This window comes from Lissotriton helveticus, chromosome 7, assembly GCF_964261635.1.
Source record: "Lissotriton helveticus chromosome 7, aLisHel1.1, whole genome shotgun sequence".
Lineage (NCBI taxonomy): Eukaryota > Metazoa > Chordata > Amphibia > Caudata > Salamandridae > Lissotriton > Lissotriton helveticus.
Window position 1 is genome coordinate 1,290,355,296 of NC_136068.1, and position 15,183 is coordinate 1,290,370,478.

At 48.3% G+C, this 15,183-nt stretch overlaps 1 protein-coding gene across 3 annotated transcripts in view; it reads right to left on the reverse strand.

Moving 5' to 3' along the window:
* The window catches only part of RECQL5 (RecQ like helicase 5), a 912,465-nt gene that overhangs the window by 102,449 nt on the left and 794,833 nt on the right, over positions 1-15,183 (reverse strand). For all 3 annotated transcript variants that reach the window (XM_078654534.1, XM_078654536.1, XM_078654535.1), the window contains one exon: positions 9,547-9,617. In XM_078654534.1, the coding sequence (XP_078510660.1) occupies positions 9,547-9,617 (71 nt within the window). The remainder of the gene's footprint in view (positions 1-9,546; positions 9,618-15,183) is intronic.

The following is a 15,183-nucleotide window of genomic DNA, read 5'->3' on the forward strand; positions in this document are numbered from 1 at the left end:
TATGGGAGAGGGAGATGAAGTGCAGCTGACTTGCTGCGGAGATTGAGCAAGAAGCGGGTCCCCTGGTGATAGGGGAAGAAGTGAATCCTGTAGGCCCTGAATTTTCCCGCTAGACGAGAAAATAGTGGAAAAAGGATCTTTCATGAAGTTACATTTTGATGTAATTTTAGGCTGTCGCAGGTTGGGACGAGAGATCGCAGTCCGCGACACTCCATCGCTGGATGCTCCAAGTTCTCCAGGTTCTCCTTGTGTCGCTGCCCAACTCCCGCTAACTTCTTTGACATTTTCTGTTTCGGTGGTGCTTAATGTGGTCTCCAGCTTTGCCTTTCACTTGGTTTTTGATTTGAGTTTCGGCTTACTTTCCAGGTGGACCCTTTTCTTTCCCGACCTCATGTTGAATTTGCTGAGCCTCTGCGGTGCTGTCAGAGGTAGTCGCTCCCAGTGATATAAGGGGAATAAGGGCCAGAACGTTGTGGTGCTGGGTGACCTGTGAGTCGCTTGACTTTGTCCTTGCTTGCTACCCAGCTTGCTACGCAAGGTCTTTGCTCGCTAGACCCCAAGGACTGAAATTGAGGCTTGAGGCTAAGGGAGAGTCTGAAGCTGAGGCTGAGGATTGGACTGAGGCTGAGACTGGGAGACTAGGACTAGAGGGCTGGGCTTGCAGGCCTGACCTGAGCGCCTGTCTCCCAGCTGGCTGGCAGATGTGGCATGTATCGTTCTGTCCAAGTTGGTAAGTGAGCGAGCCACAAAGAACTGGTGAAGCTATAACAGGCTATAATAATTTTGATGGCTAACAGGTTTTGGTCTAGAACAAGATGGGAGTGGAGCGTGATGAAATGTCAATAGGTGGGAGGATTAAGAGAAACCACTAACCTCCCCTTTTTAGCTGGTGATTTGCTGGTTCCCCGCTGTGGTGTTATAAAAGGTTCACAGCCCCTGCCTCCTTTTTCATGGGTCGCAGCCGGTGTTTCCGTGGGACTCAGCGGGTCTCAATGTGGTTCCACAGTTCCACGGTTCCTCAGTTCCCCCGGCTCGCGGGAATTGTGACACACCTTCCCTTTGCCTTCCTGATACACGTCGCCCGATCTCTGGTTTCCAATGCTAATCCCAGGCTCATCTGCTGCAGCTGCTGCTGTATCTCCCCTGAAACCCCCGAGTCACGGAATCACTGGGGAGGGCGCTCCGTTGAGTTTCAGGTTGCTCTAGGCGCTCACGGCCAACCAGCAGTCACTTTTGCTTGTGCTTATGCTTGTGCTTATGCCCCCCGCAGGAGGCTCGAGGTAGATTATAAGAGCCCTCAGCATGCAGGGGCCAAGCCGTGACGAGCCGTGAACGTGACCGAGCCTGGCCGAGACTAGAGCCAGGGCTGGAACCGGCCCCCCTCCCCCCTTTCTTGACTCACGCGGCTCAACTGTGTACGGCTTCCAATGCACAGGAGCCGCGGAGAGGGAGGTGCTGCCGCGAGCCTCTGCGGCTCGGTGATCCCGGTGAGCAGAGCAGGAGCAAGTGCAGATTGAATACGGGTGTGGGAGGCGTGGGCGGGTGAACTTTCCCGCAGGCTTCCACAGGCGGCTCAGGCAGCTCAGGCAGCTCCGGTAACTCCGGTAGATCAGCAAACTCCGGCAGGGGTTCAGGAGGTTCAAGCGGTCCCCCACTGCGGCGGGAAAGAGTGATGGTAATGCCGAACAGCTGTGCTGTGAGATTCTGCTCGTAATGGCCTTCTGGCGTTCAGCCCTCTGGCGCTCTCTGCAGGGAAAGAGGGAAAAACACTGGGAGTTCTACAGACAGGTTAAGGTGGAAAGCAGAGACGACTTTAGATAGAAATTTTGGGTTAGTCCTAAGAACCACTTTGTTTTGATGAATTTGGAGAAATGGTTCTTGATAGGTTAATGCCTGGAGTTCACTGACTCTTCTGAGAGAGCTACTTTCCAGGTGAGAAATTGTAATTCGCATTTATGCATAGGTTCAAATGGGGGACCCATGAGCCTGGTAAGTACCACATTTAGGTTCCATACTAGAGAGGGTGGAACACTAGGTGGAATTATTCTTTTAAGTCCTTCCATAAATGCCTTGAAAGCTGGTACTCTAAACAAGACTAATGTTGTCTGTTTTGGAGATAGGCTGCTATTGTCGCGAGATGTTGTCTAATGGATGTATACGCAAGGTTACATTGTAGTAGATGCAAAAAGGAAAAGATGATGTTTTGAACGGAAGCATCTAGTGGGTTGATTTTGTTATTTGTACAGTAAATTACACATCTTTTCCACTTTGCGGCATAGCAAGCTCTAGTGGTAGGACGTCTAGCCTCTTTAATGATGTTCATTCAGTCTGGCAGGAGATTAAGGTAGCCAAACTCTAAGACTTTAGGTGGGAGATCGCAAGATTGAGTTGATTGGGATCTGGATGCCTTAGCTCTCCATGGTTCTGAGTAAGAAGCTTGGGTGAGAGGCATGGCTTTTGATGAAGGATCTACTGATAGTTCCAAGAGGGTTGTGAACCATGGTTGTCGGGCCCATGTTGGAGCAATTAGGATCATTGTGAGGGAATGCTGTTTGAGATTCTGAACCATTAGCGGAATGAGTGGGAGAGGCGGAAAAGCGTAAACAAATTTGCCTGACCAGTTCATCCATAGCGCATTGCCTTTGGACAATGGGTGTGAATACCCGGATGCAAAGCTTGGGCATTTTGCGTTTTGGTGTGTGGCGAACAGGTCTATTTCTCGGTGGCCCCAGATTTGAAAGAATGGAAGCAGAACTTGAGGATGAAGTTCCCATTCGTGGATCTGCATTTTTTGGCGACTGAGTAGATTTGCAATTTGATTGTGTACTACTAGGAGGTGTTCTGCAAGGAGATATGTTTTGAGGAATGGCCCATCTGTATATGCTTTGAGCTAGGTGTGAAACCTGGAGAGAGTGTGTCCCCTCTGTTTTTGTATATAATACATTGCTGTCATGTCTGTACGGACTAGGACAGCTTTGCTTAAGAGGTGGAGTTGAAAAGGTTTTAATGCTAGGAAGATTGCCAACAATTCCAGGTAATTTATGTGGAATTATTTTTGTTGAGGGGTCCATATGCCCTGAATAGTATGGGTTTGAAGATGAGCTCCCCAGCCGGTGAGCGATGCGTCTGATAGCACAATCTGTGGAACCGGGTCGTGGAACAGCCACCCTTTGGAAACGTTTTGTGTGTTTTACCACTGCAGAGAGCGATGGGTGCGGTCGTCTACCAACACCAGATCTGTTAGCTGACCTTGAGCCTGGTTCCACTAACGTGCCAAACACTCCTGTAAGGGACGCATTTGGATTCTTGAAAGAGGCCATCATCCCGATTAATTGCATAAACACTTGCGCTGGTAGTGAGTGTTGAGGTTGAAATTTTGCTATTAGAGCTTGTATGATGCTTATCCTGACTGGGTTGGGGTATGCTAGAGCTTTTGAAGTGTCTATTGTAGCCCCTAGATACTATTGTATGTTGCATGGTTGGAGATGGAATTTGGTACGGTTTACGGTGAATCCCAAGGTGTGAAGCAGTTACATTACTTTGTGTGTGACTTGGCTTTTGTGAGCCAGTCGTCCAGATAAGGGAAGGCATGAATGTGCTGTCTTCTTAAGTGGGCTGCAACTACTGCAAGGCATTTAGTGAAGACTCTTGGTGCTGTAGTCACCCCGAATGGGAGGACTTTGAATTGGTAGTGTTGACCATCTACCACGAACCAGAGATATTTTCTGTGAGTGGGGTGAATGGGAATATGAAAGTAGGCATCCTTTAAATCGAGAGAGGAGGGAAAGTCGCCTTGTTGAAGTAGGGGGAGCACCTGTTGGAGAGTGACCATGTGGAAGTGATCAGACTGAATGTAGAGGTTTAGCGGTTTGAGGTCTAATATGGGTCTCAGAGAGCCATCCTTTTTTGGAATTAGGAAATAGAGGGAGTAAACCTCCATGACTTGGTGAGGCAAGGGGACTGGTTCTATTGCATGTTTTTGTAATAGAGAGAGAACCTCTCGTTTGAGAAGTGTTAGATGTTCAGAGGACATTGGACGTTGTCTGGGAGGAATGTTTGGGGGGGCCGGGGGTGGGAGAGTAGAGGTGAGTTCCAGGCAGTAACCATATGGACAATTTGTCTTACCTACCTGTCTGTTGTGATTGAATTCCAGACAGGTAGAAACTGTGAGAGACGCCCCCGACAGGAGTAGGATGATAGGAGAAAGTGCAAGGAAGTCACTATTTGGTGGTAGGGGATGTGCGGTTATTGTTGCTGTGACCTTTCCTTTACCATTGTTGCCTCTGTAGCCTCCGCGAAAGTATCCTTTGGAGGATGTTTGAGTGTGACTCTTGTAGGAGAAAGAGGGATGTTCTGAGCCAATGGTTTTGGAGCCAGCCCTGTAGAAGGAGCGGCGAAAAGAGCCTCTAAGGGAAGGGAATTGTAAGGCCCCCGTGGACTTAGCAGTTTCTGCAACTTTTTTTCTTCTTTTCTAAAACTGTGTCAACTGAAGGACCAAAAAGATGCTCTTGAGCAAAGGGCTAATTTAGGATAGCAGATTGTACATCCTGTTTGAATCCGGAGACCAGAAGCCAAGCGTGCTAGCGCAACAAAACGCTAGTGTTAATGGCGCGGGAGTCCGCCTACCACCATACAAGTCAGAGGCCTCCGAAGTCATCTGCGGCGTCCCTCAAGGATCATCTCTGAGCCCCACCCTCTTCAACGTCTACATGAGCCCCCTCGCGGCCATCGTACGCAAACACAACCTCAGCATAATCTCCTACGCCGACGACACCCAGCTGATCCTCTCCCTGACCAACGACCCCGCCTCCGCCAGAGCCAACCTGCACGAAGGGATGAAAGAGGTAGCCGAGTGGATGACGACCAGCCGCCTGAAACTGAACTCTGACAAGACGGAGGTCCTCATCCTGGGCTCTTCCCCCTCCACCTGGGACGACTCCTGGTGGCCTCCCGCCCTGGGCACCGCACCCAAACCAACAGACCATGCACGCAACCTGGGCTTCATCCTGGACTCCTCCCTCTCCATGACCAGGCAAGTCAACAACGTCTCCTCGGCGTGCTTCAACATCCTACGCATGCTACGGAAGATCTTCCGGTGGATCCCCACCGAGACCAGAAAGACCGTCACCCAGGCCCTCGTCACCAGCCGACTGGACTACGGCAACGCCCTCTACGCCGGTACCACCGCCAAGCTCCAGAAGAGACTCCAGCGGATCCAGAACGCCTCAGCCAGACTCATCCTCGACATCCCACGAACCAGCCACATCACCGGACATCTGAGAGACCTTCACTGGCTCCCCGTCAACAAAAGAATCACCTTCCGCCTCCTCACCCACGCACACAAAGCCCTACACGACCAAGGCCCGAGCTACCTCAACAGCGGGATCAACTTCTACGCTCCCAAACGCCACCTCCGATCAGCCAACCACGCCCTCGCCGCCGTCCCCCGCATCCGAAGAGCGACTACAGGAGGAAGGTCCTTCTCCTACCTGGCCGCCAAGACCTGGAACTCCCTCCCGACCGACCTGCGCCTGACCCAAGACCACCTCTCCTTCAGGAAGAAGCTGAAGACCTGGCTGTTCGAGCAGTAGCGGCACCCCCCCCCCCCCCCCCCCCCAGCGCCTTGAGACCCTACGGGTATGTAGCGCGCTCTATAAGTGTCACTGATTGATTGATTGATTGATGTGGTATCAGCCGCATCTAGCACACATTTAATTGAGGTGTTTGTTATCAATTTGGATAAGGTTGTTGGCCTTATGTTTGTACTGGTCAGGAAGGTGTTGCATGAGCTTTTCAAGCTTATCATAGTGAGTCCTGTCGTATCTGGCCAATAAAGCTCGGGCATTGGCTATCCACCAATGATTTGCAGCCTGTGACGCAATCAGTTTACCAGATGCGTCTATTAATTTTGACTCCTTATCAGGAGGGGGGTGTTGCCTTTACTCTGGGAGTTTGCCCTTTTGCGTGCATTAGACACCACAAGAGAATCCAAAGGGATTTGACCTTTAATGTAAATCGGGTCATTGGGATTTGCCTTATACTTTTTATACATCGTGCTGTTGAGAATCTTGGCTCTGACAGGGTCTTTAAAAACTTCTGGGCCAGGTTTGAGCATGCCTTTTAACATTGGCAGGGTATGTGTGGACTTCTGCGAGGGTGCAACAGTTTCAAGTTAAAATTCTTCCTCTAAGGGATCAGAATGTAATTGTACCCCATGGTATTATGCAGCCCTATTTATTAATTGGGCGAAACCAATATTGTCATCTGGTGGTGATGGCCTAGATGGATAGAGGTCTGGATCATTGTGTGGGTCGGGATCTGTGAAGTAGTCATCCCAAGGGTCTACGTCATGTGCATCATCCCCATGAGGATCTATATTTCCTTCCCTGTCAATATGATCATCCTCAGTATCCGATGTTTGAGGTGAAAAAGTATGTTGTGAGGTGGAGAAATCAGAAGATTAGGATAAAGTGGAGGAGGAGAAAGAGGTGGGGAGGTGTTAGTACTCATCTCCTTTCACTTCAAGGGTATTTCAGACTCCTCTGAAGTGTCCAGTTTACTCTTTTTTGGAGGCTTGGCGATGACTTTGCCAGTCTCTGGGTCAATAAAACAAGTCTTGATTTGGATCCGAAAAATCAGGTACCTGTTATGTAGGTAAAGTGTCTTTTTTCAGGGCCAAAGATTTTGAATCAGAATGTTCTTTGGACCAAGTTTCTGAGGCTTTCTGTGGGATTTTGGTCTCCTTAGATTTTGTTATAGGAGTTTGTGAGTCCGAGGCTTTTTTTGGCTCCGACGATATTTTCAGCTCCGAAGATATTTCGGTTCCGAATGTTTGTCGTTGGTATGTTTCTACGCTGAGGGCTTCGGCGTCGAGGCGGTCTTCGATGCCGACAAATAAGGGCAAAATCAAGGGCGTGACACATCTTTTGTCTTGTGCTTCTGTGCCGAAGGTGACTTTTCAGCACCAGAATGGGGTTGGCTCGAGCCGGAGCCGGAAGGCTTATCTTTATGTTTCATAGCCTGGCCCGAGGGCGGGGTGTGTGAGACACGTTGTTGGTGTCCACCCGAGCCCGAGGGCGTTACCGGAGCCTTAGGTTTGTTTTTTGCGAGAGGGGTTTCGGTACTCACGGACCGTTGAGCTGGGGTGAGTGTCTCCTCTTCGACGTCAGAGTCGTCGGTCTCAGAGACGGAGAGGTCTTCTTTATCACCTTGTTGATCCGGCTGGACATTGGGATCAGCTCCGAAGATGTCCGGAATAGAGCTCCTTCAGCAAGACAATTTGTGACGTCGAGCCGGACGATCACGGATGGTTTTCTTCGACCTGAAAGATGAACAGGCCTCGCAGTTCTTGTCTCTGTGCTCCGGAGTGAGGCAGAGGTTACAAACCTCATGCAAGTCTGTGTCTGGAAACTTAGCACTACACCCGGGGCATTTTTTGAAAGGAGTCCTTTCCATTGACAGTGAAAATCGAGGAGTTTATTTTAAAGATGCGCGTCGAAAGGGAGTCGCGATCGAGATAATACCATCGAATGGAGGGATTGCACGTCGAAGAGGGGTTTGAAACTGACACCGACTCAGAGCAAAGCAAATCACATCCGAATCCGATGGCGGAAAAAAAACAATCTGGAGATGGAGTCGATGCCCATGTGCACTATCGTCCTAAGGAGGAGTCACCTACCTCGTAACTACAGAAGACTTCTTCCAAGACAAAAACAAAGTGCAAACATCCGAGCCCAACACCAGATGGCGATCTATGCACAAGTATACGATCTACAGCTCATATGCCTCGAACAGAGTAATTCCGATTTCACACAGCCAGGTGTTTCCAAGCATCAAGACCATACTAAACGTCTAGCGACTACAATACTGCATATTTTCAGCATCTTTATTTGATGAGATTGAAAACCTTTATATGCCTACATACAGTAAATAGTTAAATGCACAAGCATATATGGTCACATGCTCTGGGGAGCCCAACTTTTAGCATTAGTGAAGTAAAGAAATTCAGGCTCAAAGTTAAAACCATAAACGTTTAAGAAATTTAGTGATTATCTGTAAAGGGGGAATAGGTTACCAAAATAAACCAGAACTAGTTAACAGCCTTAGACAAGAAACCTGAACAAGTGCATAGATAAGGGTGCAGGTACCCAAAATGGAGGTTGTAAAGAAGGAGAGTTAGGCTTGTTTGCCTCGTATTTTTCCCACCTTAAAGAGCCCAAGATTGCTTTTGCACTGTCACAGTCACTGCATTCTAGCTCAAATCCCTAGACTCTGCATTACCGTGTACACAAACTTTAGCCCTCGTACCAAACAATACTCAAGCTTCTGCTGAAATTATCCATTATGAAATTTAAGATTTCATTGTTATTCACTATTGATTTTCATGATGTCTGCAATGACATCTACACCAACTAGCTGGTTCTGCTCTACAGTTGGCTACGCACCTCACTCACATTTCAGAGCAATGCCTTCACAACTTCGTGACTGCTCCAAAGCTTACACGGGGGCAAGTACAATGTAGGCTGTCTTTGTGGGCTTATATGCAGATGTGTGTGGAGTGGCTTAGTGCGTCTTAGCTCCCTTATCTCGGTTGTTTAGACATCACCAGGTATTCCGTGTTTAGAGAGGACTGACCCTAAATATGCATACCAAGCCAGTCTGGCGCAACCGCTAACAGTCCAGTGCCTCTCATGGTATGACGCTGCAATGCCCTTACAGGCGATATTATGGATGCGGCCCATGGGAGTGACATTCGCTAATCAAGAGGATATCCAGTGGGGCCACAACAGACACTCCCTCTTCACTTCGCTTCACTAAGCATTCACTTTGTCAGGTGCAGGAGTGAGGTAATCTCGAACAAGGTGCAGCGGCCATCTTAGAAGTACTGGCAATAGCCACTTGAGCTAGTTCCAGAGGGATGCCAACAAAAACTGCAATGTAAGCATGTGCTATCAAGCACTGGCAACAGCCAATTGAGCTTGTTCCAGAGGGATGCCAACAAAAACTGGAATGTAAGCCTGTTCTATCAAGTACTGCCAACAGCCAATTGAGCTTGTTCCAGAGCGTTGCTGACAAAAACTGCAATGTAAGCATGTGCTATCAACTATTGGCAACAGCCACTTGAGCTAGTTCCAGAGGGATGCCAACAAAAACTGCAATGTAAGCATGTGCTATCTATGAGCAGTTCCACTGGGCCTGTTGTTAGTTCATCACTTGTTTCAGGTTTGTATGCAACATATTCTCCTCATGAGCCCATCTCTTAAAATGTGAAAATGCGATTCAGATGCAGTGCAGTGCTTGCGTGCAAACGTTGGGACAATAAAAACCAGGATGCAATGTAGCTGCTATTGCCCAAAAATGACAGTCAACGAGGAAAGACTGCAATGCATCATATTAAAGAGGCTGTTTTCACACAGTGTCCTGATGGGAACCAGCATGCACTGCCTTTTAAAATGGGCTGCTGTTGTAGACGAGTGCTTAGTTTGGTTACTGCTTCCTTCAGTACTGTGTCCATCTCTCATTTTTGCTTAGGCGGTGGAACCTTACCTGCATGAAGTGGCTTCCAGGGCGTTGTTCCTCAGGGCATCCTCCAGCATCCGGAGGCAGTGTTCACGTGCCTGCAACAGAGGAGCCATTCAGAAAACCACTGACAATAAGCCTACACACACAATTTACTCCACTGGGGCACAGGCAACAACACACCCTTCAATTAATTAATCCCAACAACCCCACTCCCTGCTCCCCTGCACTCTGGGCCTTAAACTGCCCATGATTTCAAACTTGCAGATTGCCTGTCGCCCAACTGAAGAACTAAAGGTAGAAGTGTGGGGGTAAAGTGAATGCTACGTCTTCCCAACTCTCCCAGCACTATCAATGTCTCACTGCTTGCTATGCTTGCTAGGAGGAGCGGGCCCCAGGAGTTTTGTCCCACCAAACTGGGTTATCCCCGATAAGTCTACAGCAGTCTTTTGTATGGTACCTGTGCTCCCCGCCGATGCAGGGAACAGTTCAGTGAGGCAGTGGCCTCCAATTGTCTCAGAATTGAGACCCATCTTCTTTATGAGCAGGTTAGCTCACTCCTTCAACGTGTGTTGTGTTACTTGGTTCCGTGACAGTCCTCCAGCCCTCCCATCACCGTGTGCAGCCTGTCAAAGAACCAAGCTCTGCCGTCAGCCTCCACGCGAACACGCGCTGGGAACAGCATGGCATATTTCATACCTTTGTCTCGCAGTGCCTTTTAGACGGCAAGGGATGATCTACGTTGTTTCTAGACTGCCTGCGTGAAGTCCGGGAAAAAAGTTATGTCGGCGTTCTCATATGTGGGCGGCGGGCCCGTTCTTGAATGAATGAATGAATGGATGAATGAGCTTTTATATATATCACAACGAGTATCTTGGCGCTTGCATTTTGAAGGATCACGTCCCTGTCTCGATAGTTTAACACCCGCGCCAGCAGCGGCCGCGGGGGAGCCCCAGGCTTCGGCCTATCCCCCCAGGACCCTATGCGCCCTCTCGATTACAAACATTTTTGACAGGCCTTTAGGTTGAAGATGATTAAGTATGAGGTCTTATACTAATAGGTCCGGCGTCTGCCCCTCCACCCACTCCGGCACACCCAGTATTCGTACGTTATTGCGGCGGGTGCGCCCTTCATAGTCGTCAAGCTTGTTTTCAGCAAACTTTCAAAAGAGCTGCAGGTCGTGGCTTTTGGTTTGGAGGTGCGAGACGTCTTCTACCAAGCTCGTTGTTGTAATCTCCAATTGTTTGACTTTTTTGTTTTTTTTTGCCAGTTCAGCTCTGATGAGCACGACATCAGAGGAGATTGTGTCCATTCTTTGTACCAGTGACGTCCGGACCCCAGAAATTGACTCCATGACATCCTTGAGAGTTGGTTCAGGGGGGTTATACACCGCTCCGCTCCCTGCTTTGTCTCTGGTCCGCTGGTCCTGGGGCGATGCTTTAGGGAATACGTAACGGTCCCGTTTATTCTGCTGGACATTCTTGGAACCCTTCGTTCCGGACATCGTGGTTTTCCCAGCTTTTTGTTGGGGATGGGGGGGTGGGCTGGGTTGGGTGCAGTGGCACTTCACGCTTCGGCACACGAGGCGGTCGGGCCTCCGTCAGCGCTCAGGGCGTCCTCCTCCTCAATATCCTGCTACCTCTGCACCAGATCTACGCTGCATGGGGGGCTGCCCACCACGACCGCCTCCTCTCCCGCACTGGAATGCGCGGGTATGGGCGATGGATAGGGCTAAGTCCTCGTATCCCACCCTGCAGCAGCCGAGGCCGGCGACGTCCCGCCCACAGGGTCCGGAGCTCTGCTGTCCAGTAGTGCGTCTCTACCTTCGGGCACACAATGCGCCTCCTCCTACTTGAGGTGTGTCACACAGTCGCACTCTCATGGATGGCCCTATCGACGCTATCTGCACTGACGCAGTTCAGGGTCCGCGAATGGTACCAGCCGGTCCCCGCTCTGCGTCATTACATATGCTTCATTACATATGCGTTATTACATACGTGACAGGGGTGATCACTCCACCTCCCGGCTGAACCTCACATCTAGGCCACAGATAGTCGCTGCAAAATCTCCGGCTACAGGTTTCTTTCAGTTGCAAATCCCGCTCCAACGGGTTCAGCAGGGCTTCCTCTCCAGTTTTCGTGGCTCGGGGGTCAGATAATTATTCCGGATAGTCAGGTAAGAGAAGGGTTCGGCAGAGCAAGCCTAACTAGTGACGACCATGCTCCGTTGCGCAGCCACTCCCCCCCCTCTCAGTAAAGTCTTACTCCTATCACTCATTGATCACGCGTACTCTCCCACAACGCTCTTTACAATCACAAATCTCCCATCAGTTATCGTGTCTACGAGGTCCCTTAGACCTCTACTAAGGCTTTGTTATCTTCTTCATGCCCCACGTTTACCTGAGGGACTAACTGGTTAACATCACTAGGTTCTGTTGCACACTATCCTGCTACGAATAAACCTTGTTATGTTCCCACTCCTCAAAGAGACTGAGGCATCTGGAGGGGGGTTAGTAGCGCGCTATAGAAAACAGCAATAAACAATAAATATATCACACCTTCCCTCAAATGGGTGGCTGCCTCTGTAAGGAGATACCACAAAGGCCCAGCCCTTGGTGATACAAGCACATGACCCATTAGTGCCTGCGAGTCATCATTAGGGCCAGGCAGGTTTAGGGATTTTACACCAACGCTCCAGAAGGTTCTAGGGGCATGGAGGAAGATTTACCGGTTTCTGGGAATCGCTGATAGGGGTATAGGTGTCATCCACGGTATCAAGAGTGTGATGCCAGAGAGGCTGAAACAAGGACTGAAAACTACAAAACTCCGAAAGTGCCAACAGTCCACAATGTCAATTCCTTGGGACAGAGATCCATTTGAACCTGGTGTGGGTGACTAGCACTGGAAGGGGAGGGGAGATGATAGAGAGTTTATCCCCTCCCACGAGGAATGAATCCCACCTTAGTAACTGGAACATACCTGTGCACCGTCCAGTCGGACACAATGGAAAGTAACTATTTTCCTGAGACAAAGCTTGAAGAACAGAACACATTTCCTGAGGATTCAATGCCAAGGAAGCCACACCGTCATTCTTCAAAGCTTCCCCCAGTTGTAAAGTCTTCTATGGCTGATGGCATGACAGGCAAAGGACAGATGGGGTCAGTCTGCATGTGGTCATTTTTACAAGTCTTGTGCATTCCCGCCAATACTGAGGTGAAAGAAGGGGCTTGTCCCTACAAGCCCTATCCAGGTAAATGACTCAGGATAGGCGGTTCTCCTCGTAGTCAGTACGTGCATGGTTCTAGGATACTGAATATGTCAAAAGTGAATACTTGGGTCCAGATTACGAGTTGCACAGAACTGATGGGCAGCAACCTCCATATACAACAGTTACCCACCAGAACCGTGCAATTGCGTGTTAGATCTCCTGGAATGGGGTAGATCTGCAGCCACAGAATTGCCATGCAGTATTAATTTTTCAGAGCAGTTTAACACACACATTTACCACCTGTACTGAGCAGGTGGTAAATGTGTGTGGAGTTTTCAGTCAGGCTGGGGTGGAGGGAGAGGGGAAGGTACAGTAGGGAAGAGAATAGGAAGATTTATCCGGAACGGGGGGACCACTGAAGTCTCTACACTTGCCAGATAAAAAATTCGAGGTGGAGCAGGGAAAACGCTTGGATGCTGTTGCACTTAAATTCTCAAGCAATTTTAGCAGCTGAAATGATCTCACACTCACACTGAGCACCTCTCCTTTACGCACGTTCCCCCCTGGAGCAACCTTTTTCTTTTTGAAAAACCTGAATAATACTTGACAATTCACCGGAAAATGAATACATTAAATTATTTGGTGAATCCAAAAAAACTTTTTGGTTTGTTGCTGTTTGACTTTACAGTAGATGTCTAAACTATTGACTAAGGTTTAAGGAGTTTGTTTAAAACAATATTGCACTAAACTCCGTTGTACTTTGACAAATTACTATTAATAATGCTTTTTGATTCACAGGTTTGTTTGAACTAGGTTCTAGGACCATTGTCTTTGATACAGACTAAATAAGACATACTGTGCCGTAACCGAAGTAAAAGTGCCAGTCGTCATGGAAGTTACAAATGCAGACAAGGTGGTACCAAGGAGGGACTAACAAGCCTAATAATGACTTGCAAGCCAGCTTTTACGAAGGAGAAGGACACAAGCCAATGAAGGAGAAGGACACAAGCCAATGACAAATATGGGCAGAGAGTGGGTGGGGCTTCAACGACATAATCCAATACTGCATGCCTCGCAGCAGCGCATTCGCTGCCCAGGCTCGACCTAAAAAGCAGGGTCTGTGGCTGATAAGCAAACTGTGATCAATCTGCAGTGTGGGGAAAAATAATGATGTGTGAAAAAGAAGGATTACGGGGTTTGGATGGTGGTATGGGGGCTTACAAATATTTATAAAGTGTGTTAGAAATTACCATTTCTGCAGGGTCTCTCCAGTTTTTTCTCCTTTTTGCTAAACCCTATTGTTGCAGGCTATATAACTCTGTGCCCTTTAACCCTGCTAACCAGTGGTAAAGTGCTTGAGCTCCTCCTTTCAACATGGTTAAACTTAAATTCCTGATTGGCACATTTACCTTATCTATAAGTCCTAAGTACATAGTACCAAAGCGTACCAATGCCCTGCAAGTTAAATGTTACCAGTGGACTGCAACACCCACTTTGCCATCTCCTACAGTGACAATATAAACATGACTGCAGGTCTATCACCAGTAGCCTGGCTGTGCAGGTTTTAACTGTAAATGTAAGCTATCAGAAGGCCTATCCCTTTCTTTTTGAAATATTTAAAGTCTGCCCTAAGTAGGACTTATTGCCAATATAGACAGGGCGCATGGTATTTAAAAATAGGACATGTACAAATGCATGTTAAACAAGTCCTTACAGTGAAAGTGACCATAAATCTTTTTTTCACAGTAGCGGGTTTGGCTGTTCCATAGATAAGCATTTGGATACAATATTATGTTTAATATTTGCTATCTCCGCTTAGAAAACAGCTACTATACTATATTTCTTTATGAGGCCAATTCATTGGTTAAGTCAGATGTGCAATAAATATTTTAGAACAGCTACTTTAGAAGTTACCTTTGCCCTGCCTAGAGCTTCTAAGGCCGTTCAGTGACACCAACCATCACCTGGCAGCAGATGGCTCTTCTGTTGTGAGGTGTTTGCCAAAGAGTCCCATGAGCAAACAATAGACAGACCTGAATGGACAGCGATGACCCATCTGAACCTAATCGAATACGTTGGGGAGGCTGGGAGGATCCTCTCTGACATTAACGTGTCAAGTCCTGCTTGAATGTCACATACATGCTTGGCAGGTCTGCTGGTGTCTTTTATAAGACACTATGGGCACACTTCAAAGAGGCCTCACCTGTCACAGGTAAGTAAATGTTACCTAACTCCCTTCTATTGTCCTGCTAGCCAGTCAGGCCCCAATCACAGTGGGACTCTTTGGCATTATAATGTCACCGCCAATTTCACATGTCTGCTGGGCTTAGATATAACATTTTGGCGCACTTCAAAGAAGTGCCAAAACATTGTGTATCCATTGTCTGGTTGCTAAAAGCTCTGCTTTGATTTATTATTATTAAAAAAATTTATAGAGCGCGTAGACACCCTGAGGTA